A 13,915-nucleotide genomic window follows, 5' to 3' on the forward strand; every position below is an offset into this window, starting at 1 on the left:
CGGCTAAACCAAGCTGTCCCTAACCATGTGCTTGTGGCGTGTAGGTGTCAAGTGAAAACTTGAGACTGAGCGGTTAAAGTCAAGGTCCAAAGCAAAAGAAGAGTGTGCTTAAGAACCCTGGACACCTCTAATTGGGGACTTTAGCAAAGCTGAGTCACAATCTTAAAAGGTTCACCCAATTATGTGTCTGTGGCATTTATGTATCCGGTGGTAATACTGGAAAACAAAGTGCTTAGGGCCACGGCCAAGACTCATAAAGAAGCTGTGTTCAAGAATCATCATACTGAACTAGGAGAATCAATAACACTATCTGAACTCTGAGTTCCTATAGATGCCAATCATTCTGAACCTCAACGGATAAAGTGAGATGCCAAAACTATTCAAGAGGTAAAAAGCTACAAGTCCCGCTCATATGATTGAAGCTATGTTTCATTGATAGTTTGGAATTTATATTATATTCTCTTCTTTTTATCCTATTTTATTTTCAGTTGCTTGGGGATAAGCAACAATTTAAGTTTGGTGTTGTGATGAGCGGATAATTTATACGCTTTTTGACATTGTTTTTAGTATGTTTTTAGTAGGATCTAGTTACTTTTAGGGATGTTTTCATTAGTTTTTATGTTAAATTCACATTTCTGGACTTTACTATGAGTTTGTGTGCTTTTCTGTGATTTTAGGTATTTTCTGGCTGAAATTGAGGGACTTGAGCAAAAATCAGATTCAGAGGTTGAAGAAGGATTGCTGATGCTGTTGGATTCTGACCTCCCTGAACTCAAAGTGGATTTTCTGGAGCTACAGAACTCGAAATGGTGCGCTTCCAATTGCGTTGGAAAGTAGACATCCAGGGCTTTCCAGAAATATATAATAGTCCATACCTTGGCCAAAAATAGATGACGCAAACTGGCGTTCAACGCCAGCTCTCTGCCCAAATCTGGCGTCCAGCGCCAGAAAAGGATCCAAAACCAGAGTTGAACGCCCAAACTGGCACAAAAACTGGCGTTCAACTCCAAGAAGGACCTCTACACGTGCAACACTCAAGCTCATCCCAAGCACACACCAAGTGGGTCCCGGAAGTGGATTTATGCATCAATTACTTACTTCTGTAAACCCTAGTAGCTAGTTTATTATAAATAGGACCTTTTACTATTGTATTAGGTATCTTTGATCAGTTGTATGCTATCTTAGATCACGTTTGAGGGCTGGCCTCTCGGCCATGCCTGGACTTTCACTTATGTATTTTTAACGGTAGAGTTTCTACACTCCATAGATTAAGGTGTGGAGCTCTGCTGTTCCTCAAGGATTAATGCAAAGTACTACTGTTTTCTATTCAATTCATCTTGTTTCGCTTCTAAGATATTCATTCGTACTTCAATCTGAATGTGATGAACGTGACAATCATCATCATTCCCTATGAACGCGTGCCTGACAACCACTTCCGTTCTACCTTAGACTGAATGAGTATCTCTTAGATCTCCTAACCAGAATCTTCGTGGTGTAAGCTAGAATGATGGCGGCATTCAAGAGAATCCGGAAGGTCTAAACCTTGTCTGTGGTATTCCGAGTAGGATTCAATGATTGGATGAATGTGACGAGCTTCAAACTCGCGATTGCGAGGCGTTAGTGACAGACGCAAAAGGATAGTAAATCCTATTCCAGCATGATCGAGAACCGACAGATGAATAGCCGTGCCGTGACAGGGTGCGTTGACCATTTTCACTGAGAGGATAAGATGAAGCCATTTACAAGGGTGATGCCTCCAGACGATTAGCTGTGCCGTGACAGGGCATTTGGATCATTTTCCCGAGAGAATACCGAAAGTAGCCATTGACCATGGTGATGTATCACATAAAGCCAGCCATGGAAAGGAGTAAGACTGACTGGATGAAGATAGCAAGAAAGCAGAGGTTCAGAGGAACGAAAGCATCTCCATTCGCTTATCTGAAATTCTCACCAATGAATTACATAAGTATTTCTATCCCTATTTTATTATATTATTTTCGAAAACTCCATAACCATTTGATATCCACCTGACTGAGATTTACAAGGTGACCATAGCTTGCTTCATACCGACAATCTCCGTGGGATTTGACCCTTACTCACGTAAGGTATTACTTGGACGACCCAGTGCACTTGCTGGTTAGTTATGCGAAGTTGTGAAGATATGTTTAGACCATGGTCCTGTGCATCCGTTTTTGGTGCCATTGCCAGGGAATCAATTTCGAACAACAATTCACAACCTGAGTAGCAATTTCGCATACCAATTATGCAACGAGATAGGGAGACTCTTTATGAGTACTGGGAGAGATTTAAGAAGCTGTTGGAAGCTTGCCCCCACCACCGTATTGAAGAGTTGGTCCTTATTAACTATTTTTGTCAAGGGATGAACCCCCAAGATAAGCTTCTCCTAGATGCCTCTAGTGGAGGATCCCTCACCAAAAACAAGACCGCCGAGGAAGGTTGGGAAATCATAGCGGACTTGGTAGACTCCACTCAACGCTCAAGGGCAAGAAACCCACAACCAAAAGCTTTAAGTGAAGTTTCTCCTTCCGGAGATGCCGTTTTGACAAAGACCCTCGGTGAGATGACAATTTTGTTGAGACAAATCACCCAAGGGCAACAACTTCCCCAAGCCTTGATATCTTCTCCACCTCAACCTCCAAGAATTGAAGGACCACCAAGATCATGTGGTATTTGTGCTTGTAACAACCATTACACTGATAAGTGCCCTCAACTCCAAGAGGACACTACATTAGCGGTAGCCAATTCATACCCACAAAGACCCAACTACAATCAACATGGAAATCAAAACCAAGGGTGGAGGGATAATTCTAATCAAAGGTGGAACCAAGCCCCACAAGCTCAACCTTACCTAAGCCAACAAGCCTACTATCATCAAGCTCCTCAAGGTCAACCACAATACCAACAATCCTACCAAAAACCTCCAAAATCTCAACCTCAAGGGAGGTATCAACACCCAAATAGTAGACCTAACCCTTCTCAAGGCAATCAAGGTCCTCTTCCTAATCAACCCTACATGAATGATACACTCCAAACCTTTATGCAAGAGCAACGGGAATTTCACAAGAAACAAGAAGCGTATATGTCTACAATTGGTGAAGCACTCACCCGTCTGACTCTTTCGCCCCCCAACTATACACAATGCCCAACAAGCCTCAACTTCTAATGGTTTTCCCTCACAACCTCAACCGAATCCTAAGGGAGAATCAATGCTATCACCCTTAGGAGCGGCACTAAGTTGGATGAAATTGGTGTTGTGCCTACAAGTTCGAGTGAGGAAACCCACAAGGAAAAGGTGGGAGATGATATGGGAGTGATGAAGGATGAAGAGGAAGATGTTGAGAAGGATGAGGAGGGACCGCTCAAGGCCAAGGAGCCAAAGAGAAAAAATTCGATTGAAGAGCCTATGCCCATTCCATTCCCAACTTTGGCCAAGAAGGCCAAGAAGCAAAAACAACTTGACCCCAACATGGTAGAAATTTTCAAGAATGTTGAAGTCACCGTCCCTCTATTTCAAGCCATTCAACATGTTCCCAAATATGCCAAGTTCCTCAAAGATCTTTGTACCCACAAGGAGAAAATTGGCGAACTCAACAAAAGGCCGGTAGATGATTCTATCTCTTCTCTAATTCCTGAAAAATGCAATGATCCCGGCCCATGTTTGGTTACTTGATTAATTAGCGGGATAAAGTTCACAGACTGTATGTGCGACTTGGGGGCGTGCGTAAGCATTATGCCACTCTCCATTTATGAGAGATTGAACTTGTCACCCTTAAAGAGGCCCGGGGCGATATTCGTGTTGGCCGATAAGAGCATTATATCAGTTGTGGGGATTGTAGAAAATGTTCTGGTTAACATCCAGGTTTACTCTTCCCGGTAGATTTCCACATTTTGGAGACTCATCCCATTAACTCAGACAAGCCATCATCCATTCTACTTGGAAGGCTGTTTCTAAAGACATCCCGGTTCAAGCTGGATGCACATTCTTGAGTCTATTCTTTTGAGGCCGATGGCAAGGTAGCAAAGTTCACATTGGAGGAATCCAGGAAACCCATCCTCGAAGTCTATTCTATCTTTGGGTGCGATATAGTCGAAGATAAAGTGATAGAGGTTGGCAAAGAGCAAGAAGAAGAGAAGGATGCCAAGAAGTCCAATTCAAGAAATCACACTCAACCTAATAATGCTAAGGAGTTGGAGATCTTCCTCCTTGGATAAGTTCAAAGTGACCAACGAAGCCATGCAAAGTCCAACTTAGGACTCTAAACCAAAGTACTTGGTGGGAGACACCCCACCATGGAACATTGTTCCAACTTTATCTTTTTGTATATAGCTTTTTGAATTAGTTACTTTCTTGTGGTATGATGATTAGATTAATTTTGATTTGGTATTTTTGGATTGAATAAGTTGGATTGCTTGTGGATCATGAATTTATGCTTGTTTGTATGATTTGGGATTGGTATGTTGCTATACTATAGGAGGGAACCTTAGTTTTGAAAAGAAAAATTTTTGTGGAACAGGGCACATGTACGTGCACACCACCCTGTGCGCGCACACAAAACTGCATTTTCCATCATCTGTGTAAGCGCACGCCCTTGTGCGCCCGCACACTCTTTGCAGCACCCTCTGGTCGCAGCGCCAGCGCTGCCTACCCTGTTTTTGATGCCTTGTGCGGACATACGTATTCCCCTTATCACGCTTCTTGTGTGGCCGCACAGACGTGTGCGTCCGCACACCGATTAACAACCCTTCTGGTGGGAGCGTCAGCATGAGCTATCCGCGTGAACAACCTTCCCCCATCTTCGTTCTTGTGCATGCGCACGGACCTATGTGTGCACGCACACACGACTCTGTACGTCCACCAATTCCAAAAAAAGAGAGAAGCTTTTTGTGCGAGCGCACGCCCTCTGTGCGCCCGCACGCGTTGTTGCAGCCCTTCTGGTGGGAGCAATCGCATGCTCTGTGCGCCTGCATCCCCCTCATTTTCGCGTTTTATGCGTACACACCAGTTTATGCGTACGCACATACCCCTCTATCTTGTGACCTCTGTGCGCGCGCTCCCTGCTGTGCATCCACACACGCTTATACACCCCCTCTAGTCGCGTCGATCGCATGCTTTGTGCGTTCGCAACCATTCTAATTTTTGCTTTTTGTGCGTCCGAATAGGCCACTGCGCGCACGCACACGACTCGTTTTGGGCGTTAACTGAGCAACCTACCCTGTTGAGCAGTAGTCTCATTCTCTTCTTTTTCTCACTGCTGTCGCTTCCCTCACCTCTGCCCTCAGGTTCAGGCGACCCCGCCGCCGTCACCCCGCCGCCGCCTCTCTCTGTCATAACTTCTCTCTCTCTCTCATTTCTCTTCTTTTTTCTTTTCTTTCTTTCTTTTCCTTATCTTTTCTCTCTTCACCACCGATGAGTTCTCCCTCTCCGGCATTTTTCTGGAGAACCCAACCGTCGTAAATCGCAGTGGCTATAAGAAGTGCCATTGTTTCTTCCTCATTTCTTGTTTGTTTCAACCTTCAATTTTCAGGTTCTTATTTTCCCTTTTTGTTGATTTTTGCAATTGTTTTGATGTTCTTTTCATGTTGCTTAGATTAAATTTAGTGCTTTTCTTTGTCTCTTTGTATTGCAAGTGTTAATATTTGATTATGGGTTGATTATGATTGAATTTGAGCATTAATTGTGATAACCTTGCACATTGCATATCACATGTTTGATGAAATGCCTCATTGAATATTTTATTTGATTCATATGACATGGCCTTCTTATGTGTTCAAATTATCTCTTGTTAGGCATATTGTATGAATTGTGCACCTTCAATTATAACTTTTGATGGTAGCTAAGTGAATTCACCAATGCATTTCCTTGTATGTTGATGTGCGATTTTGGTTACAAATGCATTGTGTTATGTAAAACTCAATTGTCATTGTTCGTCTCGAAATTTGGATTCGGTAATCACTTTATAATTGTTCAATTTTAGATGATGTCTTGATCAAACATCTTTTGGCCTCAACTTAAGAACATTGCACATGTGGTTACCACTTCTTGAGGATGAGCAATTGACACTTCACTTTGAGTGCATGGTTGATAAATCACTATTTTATGGTTTATCTTGTGCTCAATTGAATGGTTTTTATCAACTCTTTACCCACTTATTCATACTATTTGCATGGTTTTACATTTGCCTTCCTAATTATGTGCTTTGATTGAAAACATGCTTCTTTGGCCTTAAGTTCCCTATGTTTAAATTCTCTCTTATTACCATTAGATGCCTTGATATGTGTGTTAAGTGATTTAGAGATTACAGGGCAGGAATGGCTCAGAGGATGGAAAGGAAGCGTGCAAAAGTGGAAGGAATACAAGAAGTTGGAGAAATTGCTAAGCTGTCTAGCCTGACCTCTTCGCACTCAAACGACTATAACTTTAGCTACAGAGGTCCAAATGAGATGGTTTCAGTTGCGTTGGAAAGCTAACGTCTGAGGCTTCACAACAATATATAATTTACTATAGCTACCTGATGAGCGGATAATTTATACGCTTTTTGACATTGTTTTTAGTATATTTTTAGTAGGATCTAGTTACTTTTAGGGATGTTTTCATTAGTTTTTATGTTAAATTCACATTTCTGGATTTTACTATGAGTTTGTGTGTTTTTCTGTGATTTCAGGTATTTTCTGGCTGAAATTTAGGGACTTGAGCAGAAATCAGATTCAGAGGTTGAAAAAGGACTGCTGATGCTGTTGGATTCTGACCTCCCTGCACTCAAAGTGGATTTTCTGGAGCTATAGAACTCGAAATGGCGCGCTTCCAATTGTGTTGGAAAGTAGACATCCAGGGCTTTCCAGAAATATATAATAGTCCATACTTTGGCCAAAAATAGATGACGTAAACTGGCGTTCAACGCCAGCTTTCTACCCGAATCTGGCATCCAGCGCCAGAAAAGGAGCCAAAACCAGAGTTGAACGCCCAAACTGGCACAAAAGCTGGCGTTCAACTCCAAGAAGGACCTCTACACGTGCAACACTCAGGCTCAGCCCAAACACACACCAAGTGGGCCCAGGAAGTGGATTTACACATCAATTACTTACTCATGTAAACCCTAGTAGCTAGTTTATTATAAATAGGACCTTTTACTATTGTATTTGGCATCTTTGGATTACCTTATGATCCTTTGATCACGTTTTAGGGGGCTGGCCATCTCGGCCATGCCTGGACCTTTCACTTATGTATTTTTAACGGTAGAGTTTCTACACTCCATAGATTAAGGTGTGGAGCTCTGCTGTTCCTCAAAGATTAATGCAAAGTACTACTGTTTTCTATTCAATTCTTCTTATTTCGCTTCTAAGATATCCATTCGCACCCAAGAACGTGATGAAGGTGATGATTATGTGTGACGCTCATCATCCTTCTCCCTTATGAACGCGTGCCTGACAAACACTTCTGTTCTACATGAAATAAGCTAGAATGAGTATCTCTTAGATCTCCTAACCAGAATCTTCGTGGCGTAAGCTAGAATGATGGCGGCATTCAAGAGAATCTGGAAGGTCTAAACCTTGTCTGTGGTATTCCGAGTAGGATTCAATGAATGAATGACTGTGACGAGCTCCAAACTCGCGATTGCAGGGCGTTAGTGACAGACGCAAAAGGATAGTAAATCCTATTCCAGCATGATCGAGAACCGACAGATGAATAGCCGTGCTGTGACAGGGTGCGTGAGCATATTATTCACTGAGAGGATAAGATGAAGCCATTGGCAAGGGTGATGCCTCCAGACGATTAGCCGTGCCGTGACAGAGCATTGGATCATTTTCCCGAGAGATGACCGAAAGTAGCCATTGACAGTGGTGATGTATCACATAAAGCCAGCCATGGAAAGGAGTAAGACTGATTGGATGAAGATGGCAGGAAAGCAGAGGTTCAGAGGAACGAAAAGCATCTCCATTCGCTTATCTGAAATTCCTACCAATGATTTACATAAGTACCTCTATCCCTATTCTATTATTTATTATTCGAAAACATCATTATCAATTTATATCTGCCTAACCGAGATTTGCAAGGTGACCATAGCTTGCTTCATACCAACAATCTCCGTGGGATTCGACCCTTACTCACGTAAGGTATTACTTGGACGACCCAGTGCACTTGCTGGTTAGTTGTATCGAAGTTGTGACAAATTATGAATGTGTAATCACGATTACACGTACCAAGTTGCTCACGTGCCAGGAATAGTTTGAGCCTGGACATCACAATTTCGTGCACCAAGTTTTTGGCGCCGTTGCCGGGGATTGTTCGAGTTTGGACAACTGACGGTTCATCTTGTTGCTCAGATTAGGTAATTTTCTTTTTGTTTTGTTTTCAAAAATTTTTCAAAAATCTTTCAAAAATGTTCTCATCAGTTTTCGAAAAAAAAATGTTTTCAAAAATAAATTATTCTATAGCTTCAAAATTTTTAAGAATGAATTCTAGTGTTTCATGAAGCATGTTGAAGCCTGGCTGGCTGTAAAGCCATGTCTCAATTCTTATACTCAAGAGAAGAGCTTCTTTATCTTTCTTAGCCAATTGGCTGTTGAATGTAAGGAATGTCAGGCGTGTCATGTCTGAGTTACATACTAAAGCTTGGCTGGCTCTTAAGCCATGCCTGACCCTTTGATTGGAGCTTTAGAGCATAAGATTCCTGGAATTCATATTAAAAATTTTGAATCCTTATTTTTCTTTTTTCTAAATAATTTTCGAAAAAAAAATATAAAAATAAAAATACAAAAAAATTAGAAAATCATAAAAATCAAAAATATTTTTGTGTTTCTTGTTTGAGTCATGTGTCATGTTATAAGTTTGGTGTCAATTGCATGTGCAGCTTGCATTTTTCGAAAATTTCATGCATTCATAGTGTTCTTCATGATCTTCAAGTTGTTCTTTGTCAGTCTTCTTGTTTGATCTTGATGTTTTTCTTGTTTTGTGTCTTTTCTTGTTTTACATGTACATTTTTTATTTATTAGAGTCTAAACATGAAAGATTTCTAAGTTTGGTGTCTTGCATGTTTTCTTTGCATATAAAATTTTTCAAAAATATGTTCTTGATGTTCATCATGATATTCACGGTGTTCTTGGTGTTCATCTTGACATTCATAACATTCTTGCACACATTCATAGTTTTGATCTAAAATTGCCATGCATTGCATCATTTTTCTTGTTTCTCTCTTGCATCATAAAAAAAAAATTTCAAAAAAAATATCTTTCCCTTTTTCTCTCATCAAATTCGAAAATTTGATTGACTTTTTCAAAAATTTTAAAAATCAAATTGTTTCTTATGAGTCAAATCAAATTTTCAATTTGAAAATCTTATCTTTTTCAAAATCTTTTTTAAAAATAAAATCTTTTTCAAAATTCTTAGTTATTTTCGAAAATTCCAAAAATATTTTTCAAAAATCTTTTTCTTATTTTTATACCAAATTTTTGAAAATAACAATAGCAATTAATGTTTTGATTCAAAAATTTCAAGTTTGTTACTTGCTTGTTAAGAAAGATCCAAACTTTAAGTTCTAGAATCATATCTTGTGATTTCTTGTGAATCAAGTCATTAATTGTGATTTTAAAAATTCAAATCTTTTTCAAAAACTAATTTCTATCATATCTTTTCAAAAATATCTTCTTATCTTATCTTTTTCAAAATTTGATTTCAAAATATTTTCTCTAACTTCCCAACTTCTTATCTTTTCAAATTTGTTTCAACTAACTAACTAACTTTTTGTTTGTTTCTTAACTTTTTCAAAACTACCTAACTAACTCTCTCTCTCTCTAATTTTCGAAAATATCTTCCCTCTTTTTCAAAAATTTCTTTTTTATTAACTAATTATTTTTATTTTTGATTTTAAAAATTTTTCGAAAAAAATACTAACCTTTTTCAAAAACTATTTTCGAAAATCACTAACTCTTTTTCAAAAATTGTTTTCGAAAATTCACTTCCCCCTCTCATCTTCTTCTATTTGTTTATTGATATACTAACATCTTTCCTTCAACTCTCCAAAAATCCGAACCCCCTCTCTCTCTGAGTTCAGATTTTCTTCCCTTCTTTTCTTCTACTAACACAAGGATCCCTATACTGTGGTATAAGGGATCCATATTATTATTACTATTTTTTCTGTGCCATCTTCTTTGTCATATGAGCAGGAGCAAGGACAAGAACATTCTTGTTAAAGCAGATCCAGAACCTGAAAGGACTCTGAAGAAAAAATTAAGAGAAGCTAAAATACAACAACCCAGAGATAACCTTTCAGAAATTTTCGAACCGGAAGAGGAGATGGAAGCCGAAAATAATAATAATGTAAGGAAGATGCTTGGTGACTTTACTGCACCTAATTCCAATTTACATGGAAGAAGCATCTCCATTCCTGCCATTGGAGCAAACAACTTTGAGCTGAAACCTCAATTAGTTTCTCTGATGCAGCAGAACTGCAAGTTTCATGGACTTCCATCTGAAGATTCTTTTCAGCTCTTAACTGAATTCTTGCAGATATGTGATACTGTTAAGACTAATGGAGTAGATCCTGAAGTCTACAGGCTCATGCTTTTCCCTTTTGCTGTAAGAGACAGAGCTAGATTATGGTTGGATTCTCAACCCAAAGACAGCCTGAACTCTTGGGATAAGCTGGTCACGGCTTTCTTAGCCAAGTACTTTCCTCCTCAAAAGCTGAGCAAGCTTAGAGCTGATGTTCAAACCTTCAGACAGAAAGAAGGTGAATCCCTCTATGAAGCTTGGGAAAGATACAAACAGTTGACCAAAAAGTGTCCTTCTGACATGCTTTCAGAATGGACCATCCTGGATATATTCTATGATGGTTTATCTGAACTATCAAAGATGTCACTAGACACTTCTGCAGGTGGATCCATTCACCTAAAGAAAACGCCTGCAGAAGCTCAAGAACTCATTGACATGGTTGCTAATAACCAGTTCATGTACACTTCTGAGAGGAATCCTGTGAGTAATGGGACGCCTATGAAGAAGGGAGTTCTTGAAGTTGATACTCTGAATGCCATATTGGCTCAGAATAAAATATTGACTCAGCAAGTCAATATGATCTCTCAGAGTCTACATGGAATGCAAGCTGCATCCAACAGTACTCAAGAGGCATCTTCTGAAGAAGAAGCTTATGATCCTGAGAACCCTGCAATAGCAGAGGTAAATTACATAGGTGAACCTTATGGAAACACCTATAACTCAACATGGAGAAATCATCCAAATTTTTCATGGAAGGATCAAAAGCCCCAACAAGGCTTTAATAATGGTGGAAGAAACAGGTTTAGCAATAGCAAGCCTTTTCCATCATCAACTCAGCAACAGACAGAGAACTCTGAACAAAATGCTTCTAATTTAGCAAATCTAGTCTCTGATCTATCTAAGGCCACTGTAAGTTTCATGAATGAAACAAGGTCTTCCATTAGAAATCTGGAAGCACAAGTGGGCCAGCTGAGTAAAAGGATCACTGAAATCCCTCCTAGTACTCTCCCAAGCAATACAGAAGAGAATCCAAAAGGAGAGTGCAAGGCCATTGACATAAGCGCCATGGCCGAACCTGTGAGGAGAGGAGAGGACGTGAATCCCAAGGAGGAAGACCTCCTGGGACGTCCAGTGGTCAATAAGGAGCTTCCCTCTGAGGAACCAAAGGACTCTGAGGCTCATCTAGAGACCATAGAGATTCCATTGAACCTCCTTATGCCCTTCATGAGCTCTGATGAGTATTCCTCTTCTGAAGAGAATGAGGATGTCACTAAAGAGCAAACTGCCAAGTTTCTTGGTGCAATCATGAAGCTGAATGCCAAATTATTTGGCATTGATACTTGGGAAGTTGAACCTCCCTTGTTCATCAATGAACTAAGTGATCTGGATCAACTGACATTGCCTCAGAAGAGACAGGATCCTGGAAAGTTCATAATACCCTGCACCATAGGCACCATGATCTTTAAGGCTCTGTGTGACCTTGGTTCAGGAATAAACCTCATGCCCCTCTCTGTAATAGAGAAACTAGGAATCTATGGGGTGCAAGCTGCTAAAATCTCATTAGAGATGGCAGACAATTCAAGAAAACAGGCTTATGGACAAGTAGAAGATGTATTAGTAAAGGTTGAGGGCCTTTACATCCCTGCTGATTTCATTGTCCTGGATACTGGAAAGGAAGAGGATGAATCCATCATCCTAGGAAGACCTTTCCTGGCCACAGCAAGAGCTGTGATTGATGTTGACAGAGGTGAAATAGTCCTTCAATGGAATGAGGACTCCCTTGTGTTTAAAACTCAAGGATCTCCCTCTGCAACCATGGAGAGGAAGCAGAAAAAGCTTCTCTCCAAGCAGAGTCAACCAGAGCCCCCACAGTCAAACTCTAAGTTTGGTGTTGGGAGGCCACATCCAAACTCTAAGTTTGGTGTTGAACTCCCATATCCAAACTCTAAGTTTGGTGTTGGAGAGTCTCAACAAAGCTCTGCACATCTGTGAGGCTCCATGAGAGCCCACTGTCAAGCTATTGACATTAAAGAAGCGCTTGTTGGGAGGCAACCCAATTCTTATTTATCTAACTATATTTTTCTTAGTTATATGTATTTATAGGTTCATGATCATGTGGAGTCACAAAATAAATATAAAAATTGAAAACGGAATCAAAAACAGCAGAAGAAAAATCACACCCTGGAGGAGCATCTGCCTGGCGTTCAAACGCCAGAACAGAGCATGGTTCTGGCGCTGAACGCCCAAAATGGGCAGCTTCTGGGCGCTGAACGCCAGAACAGGCATGGTTCTGGCGTTCAACGCCAGAAATGGCACACAAATGGGCGTTGAACGCCCAAAATGGCCACCAACCTGGCGCTGAACGCCCAGAGTTGGGTACAAAGGCATTTTTACATGCCTAATGGGTGCAGGGATGTAAATCCTTGAACACCTCAGGATCTGTGGACCCCACAGGATCCACTCAGGATCTGTGGATCCCACAGGATCCCCACCTACCTCCACTCACTTCTTCTCACCACTCTTTTTCACACAACCCCATAAACACTCTTCCCCAAAAACCCTTCACCAATCACCTCAATCTCTCTTCCCCATCACCTCTTCACCACGCACATCCATCCACTCTTCCCCATAAACCTACCTCATAAACTCCACCTACCTTCAAAATTCAAAACCAATTTCCCACCCAAACCCCCCATATAGCCGAACTTTAACCACCCCTTCCTTCCCTATATAAAGACCTCCATTCTTCATCAAATTCACACAACACACCCGTCTACACCCTTCTTGGCCGAAACCACATCTCCCTCTCCCTCTCCATATTCCTTCTTCTTCTTCTTCTATTCTTTTGTTTATTGCTCGAGGGCGAGCAATATTCTAAGTTTGGTGTGGTAAAAGCATAGCTTTTTTGTTTTTCCATTACCATTGATGGCATCTAAGACCGGAGAATCCTCTAGAAGAGGGAAAGGGAAGACAAAAGCTTCCACATCCGAGTCATGGGAGATGGAAAGGTTTATCTCCAAAGCCCATCAAGACCACTTCTATGATGTTGTGGCCAAGAAGAAGGTGATCCCTGAGGTCCCTTTCAAACTCAAAAGAAATGAGTATCCGGAGATCCGACATGAAATTCAAAGAAGAGGATGGGAAGTTCTAACAAATCCCATCCAACAAGTCGGCATCCTAATGGTTCAAGAGTTCTATGCCAATGCATGGATCACCAAGAACCATGATCAAAGTAAGAACCCGGATCCAAAGAACTATGTTACAATGGTTCGGGGGAAATACTTAGATTTTAGTCCGGAGAATGTGAGGTTGGCGTTCAACTTGCCATACATGGAAGAGAACGCACGCCCCTACACAAGGAGAGTCAACTTTGATCAAAGGTTGGACCAAGTCCTTATGGACATA

At 40.7% G+C, this 13,915-nt stretch overlaps 1 protein-coding gene and 1 non-coding gene across 2 annotated transcripts; one reads left to right on the top strand and one right to left on the bottom strand.

Moving 5' to 3' along the window:
* Nucleotides 1-2,263: 2,263 nt before the first annotated feature.
* On the top strand, nucleotides 2,264-3,691 carry LOC107640831 (uncharacterized). Its single transcript, XM_016344333.1, has 2 exons — nucleotides 2,264-2,906; nucleotides 3,219-3,691. The coding sequence occupies exons 1-2, from the start codon at nucleotides 2,264-2,266 to the stop codon at nucleotides 3,689-3,691; spliced, it is 1,116 nt and encodes a 371-aa protein (XP_016199819.1).
* Nucleotides 3,692-10,708: 7,017 nt separating this feature from the next.
* On the bottom strand, nucleotides 10,709-10,816 carry LOC148565589 (small nucleolar RNA R71). Its single transcript, XR_015884239.1, has one exon. It is a non-coding gene; the product is annotated as a small nucleolar RNA R71 (small nucleolar RNA).
* Between the last annotated feature and the right edge of the window lie 3,099 nt (nucleotides 10,817-13,915).

The sequence above is a fragment of the Arachis ipaensis genome, chromosome B5 (genome assembly GCF_059453495.1).
Source record: "Arachis ipaensis isolate K30076 ecotype BB chromosome B5, ASM5945349v1, whole genome shotgun sequence".
NCBI classification, from domain to species: domain Eukaryota; kingdom Viridiplantae; phylum Streptophyta; class Magnoliopsida; order Fabales; family Fabaceae; genus Arachis; species Arachis ipaensis.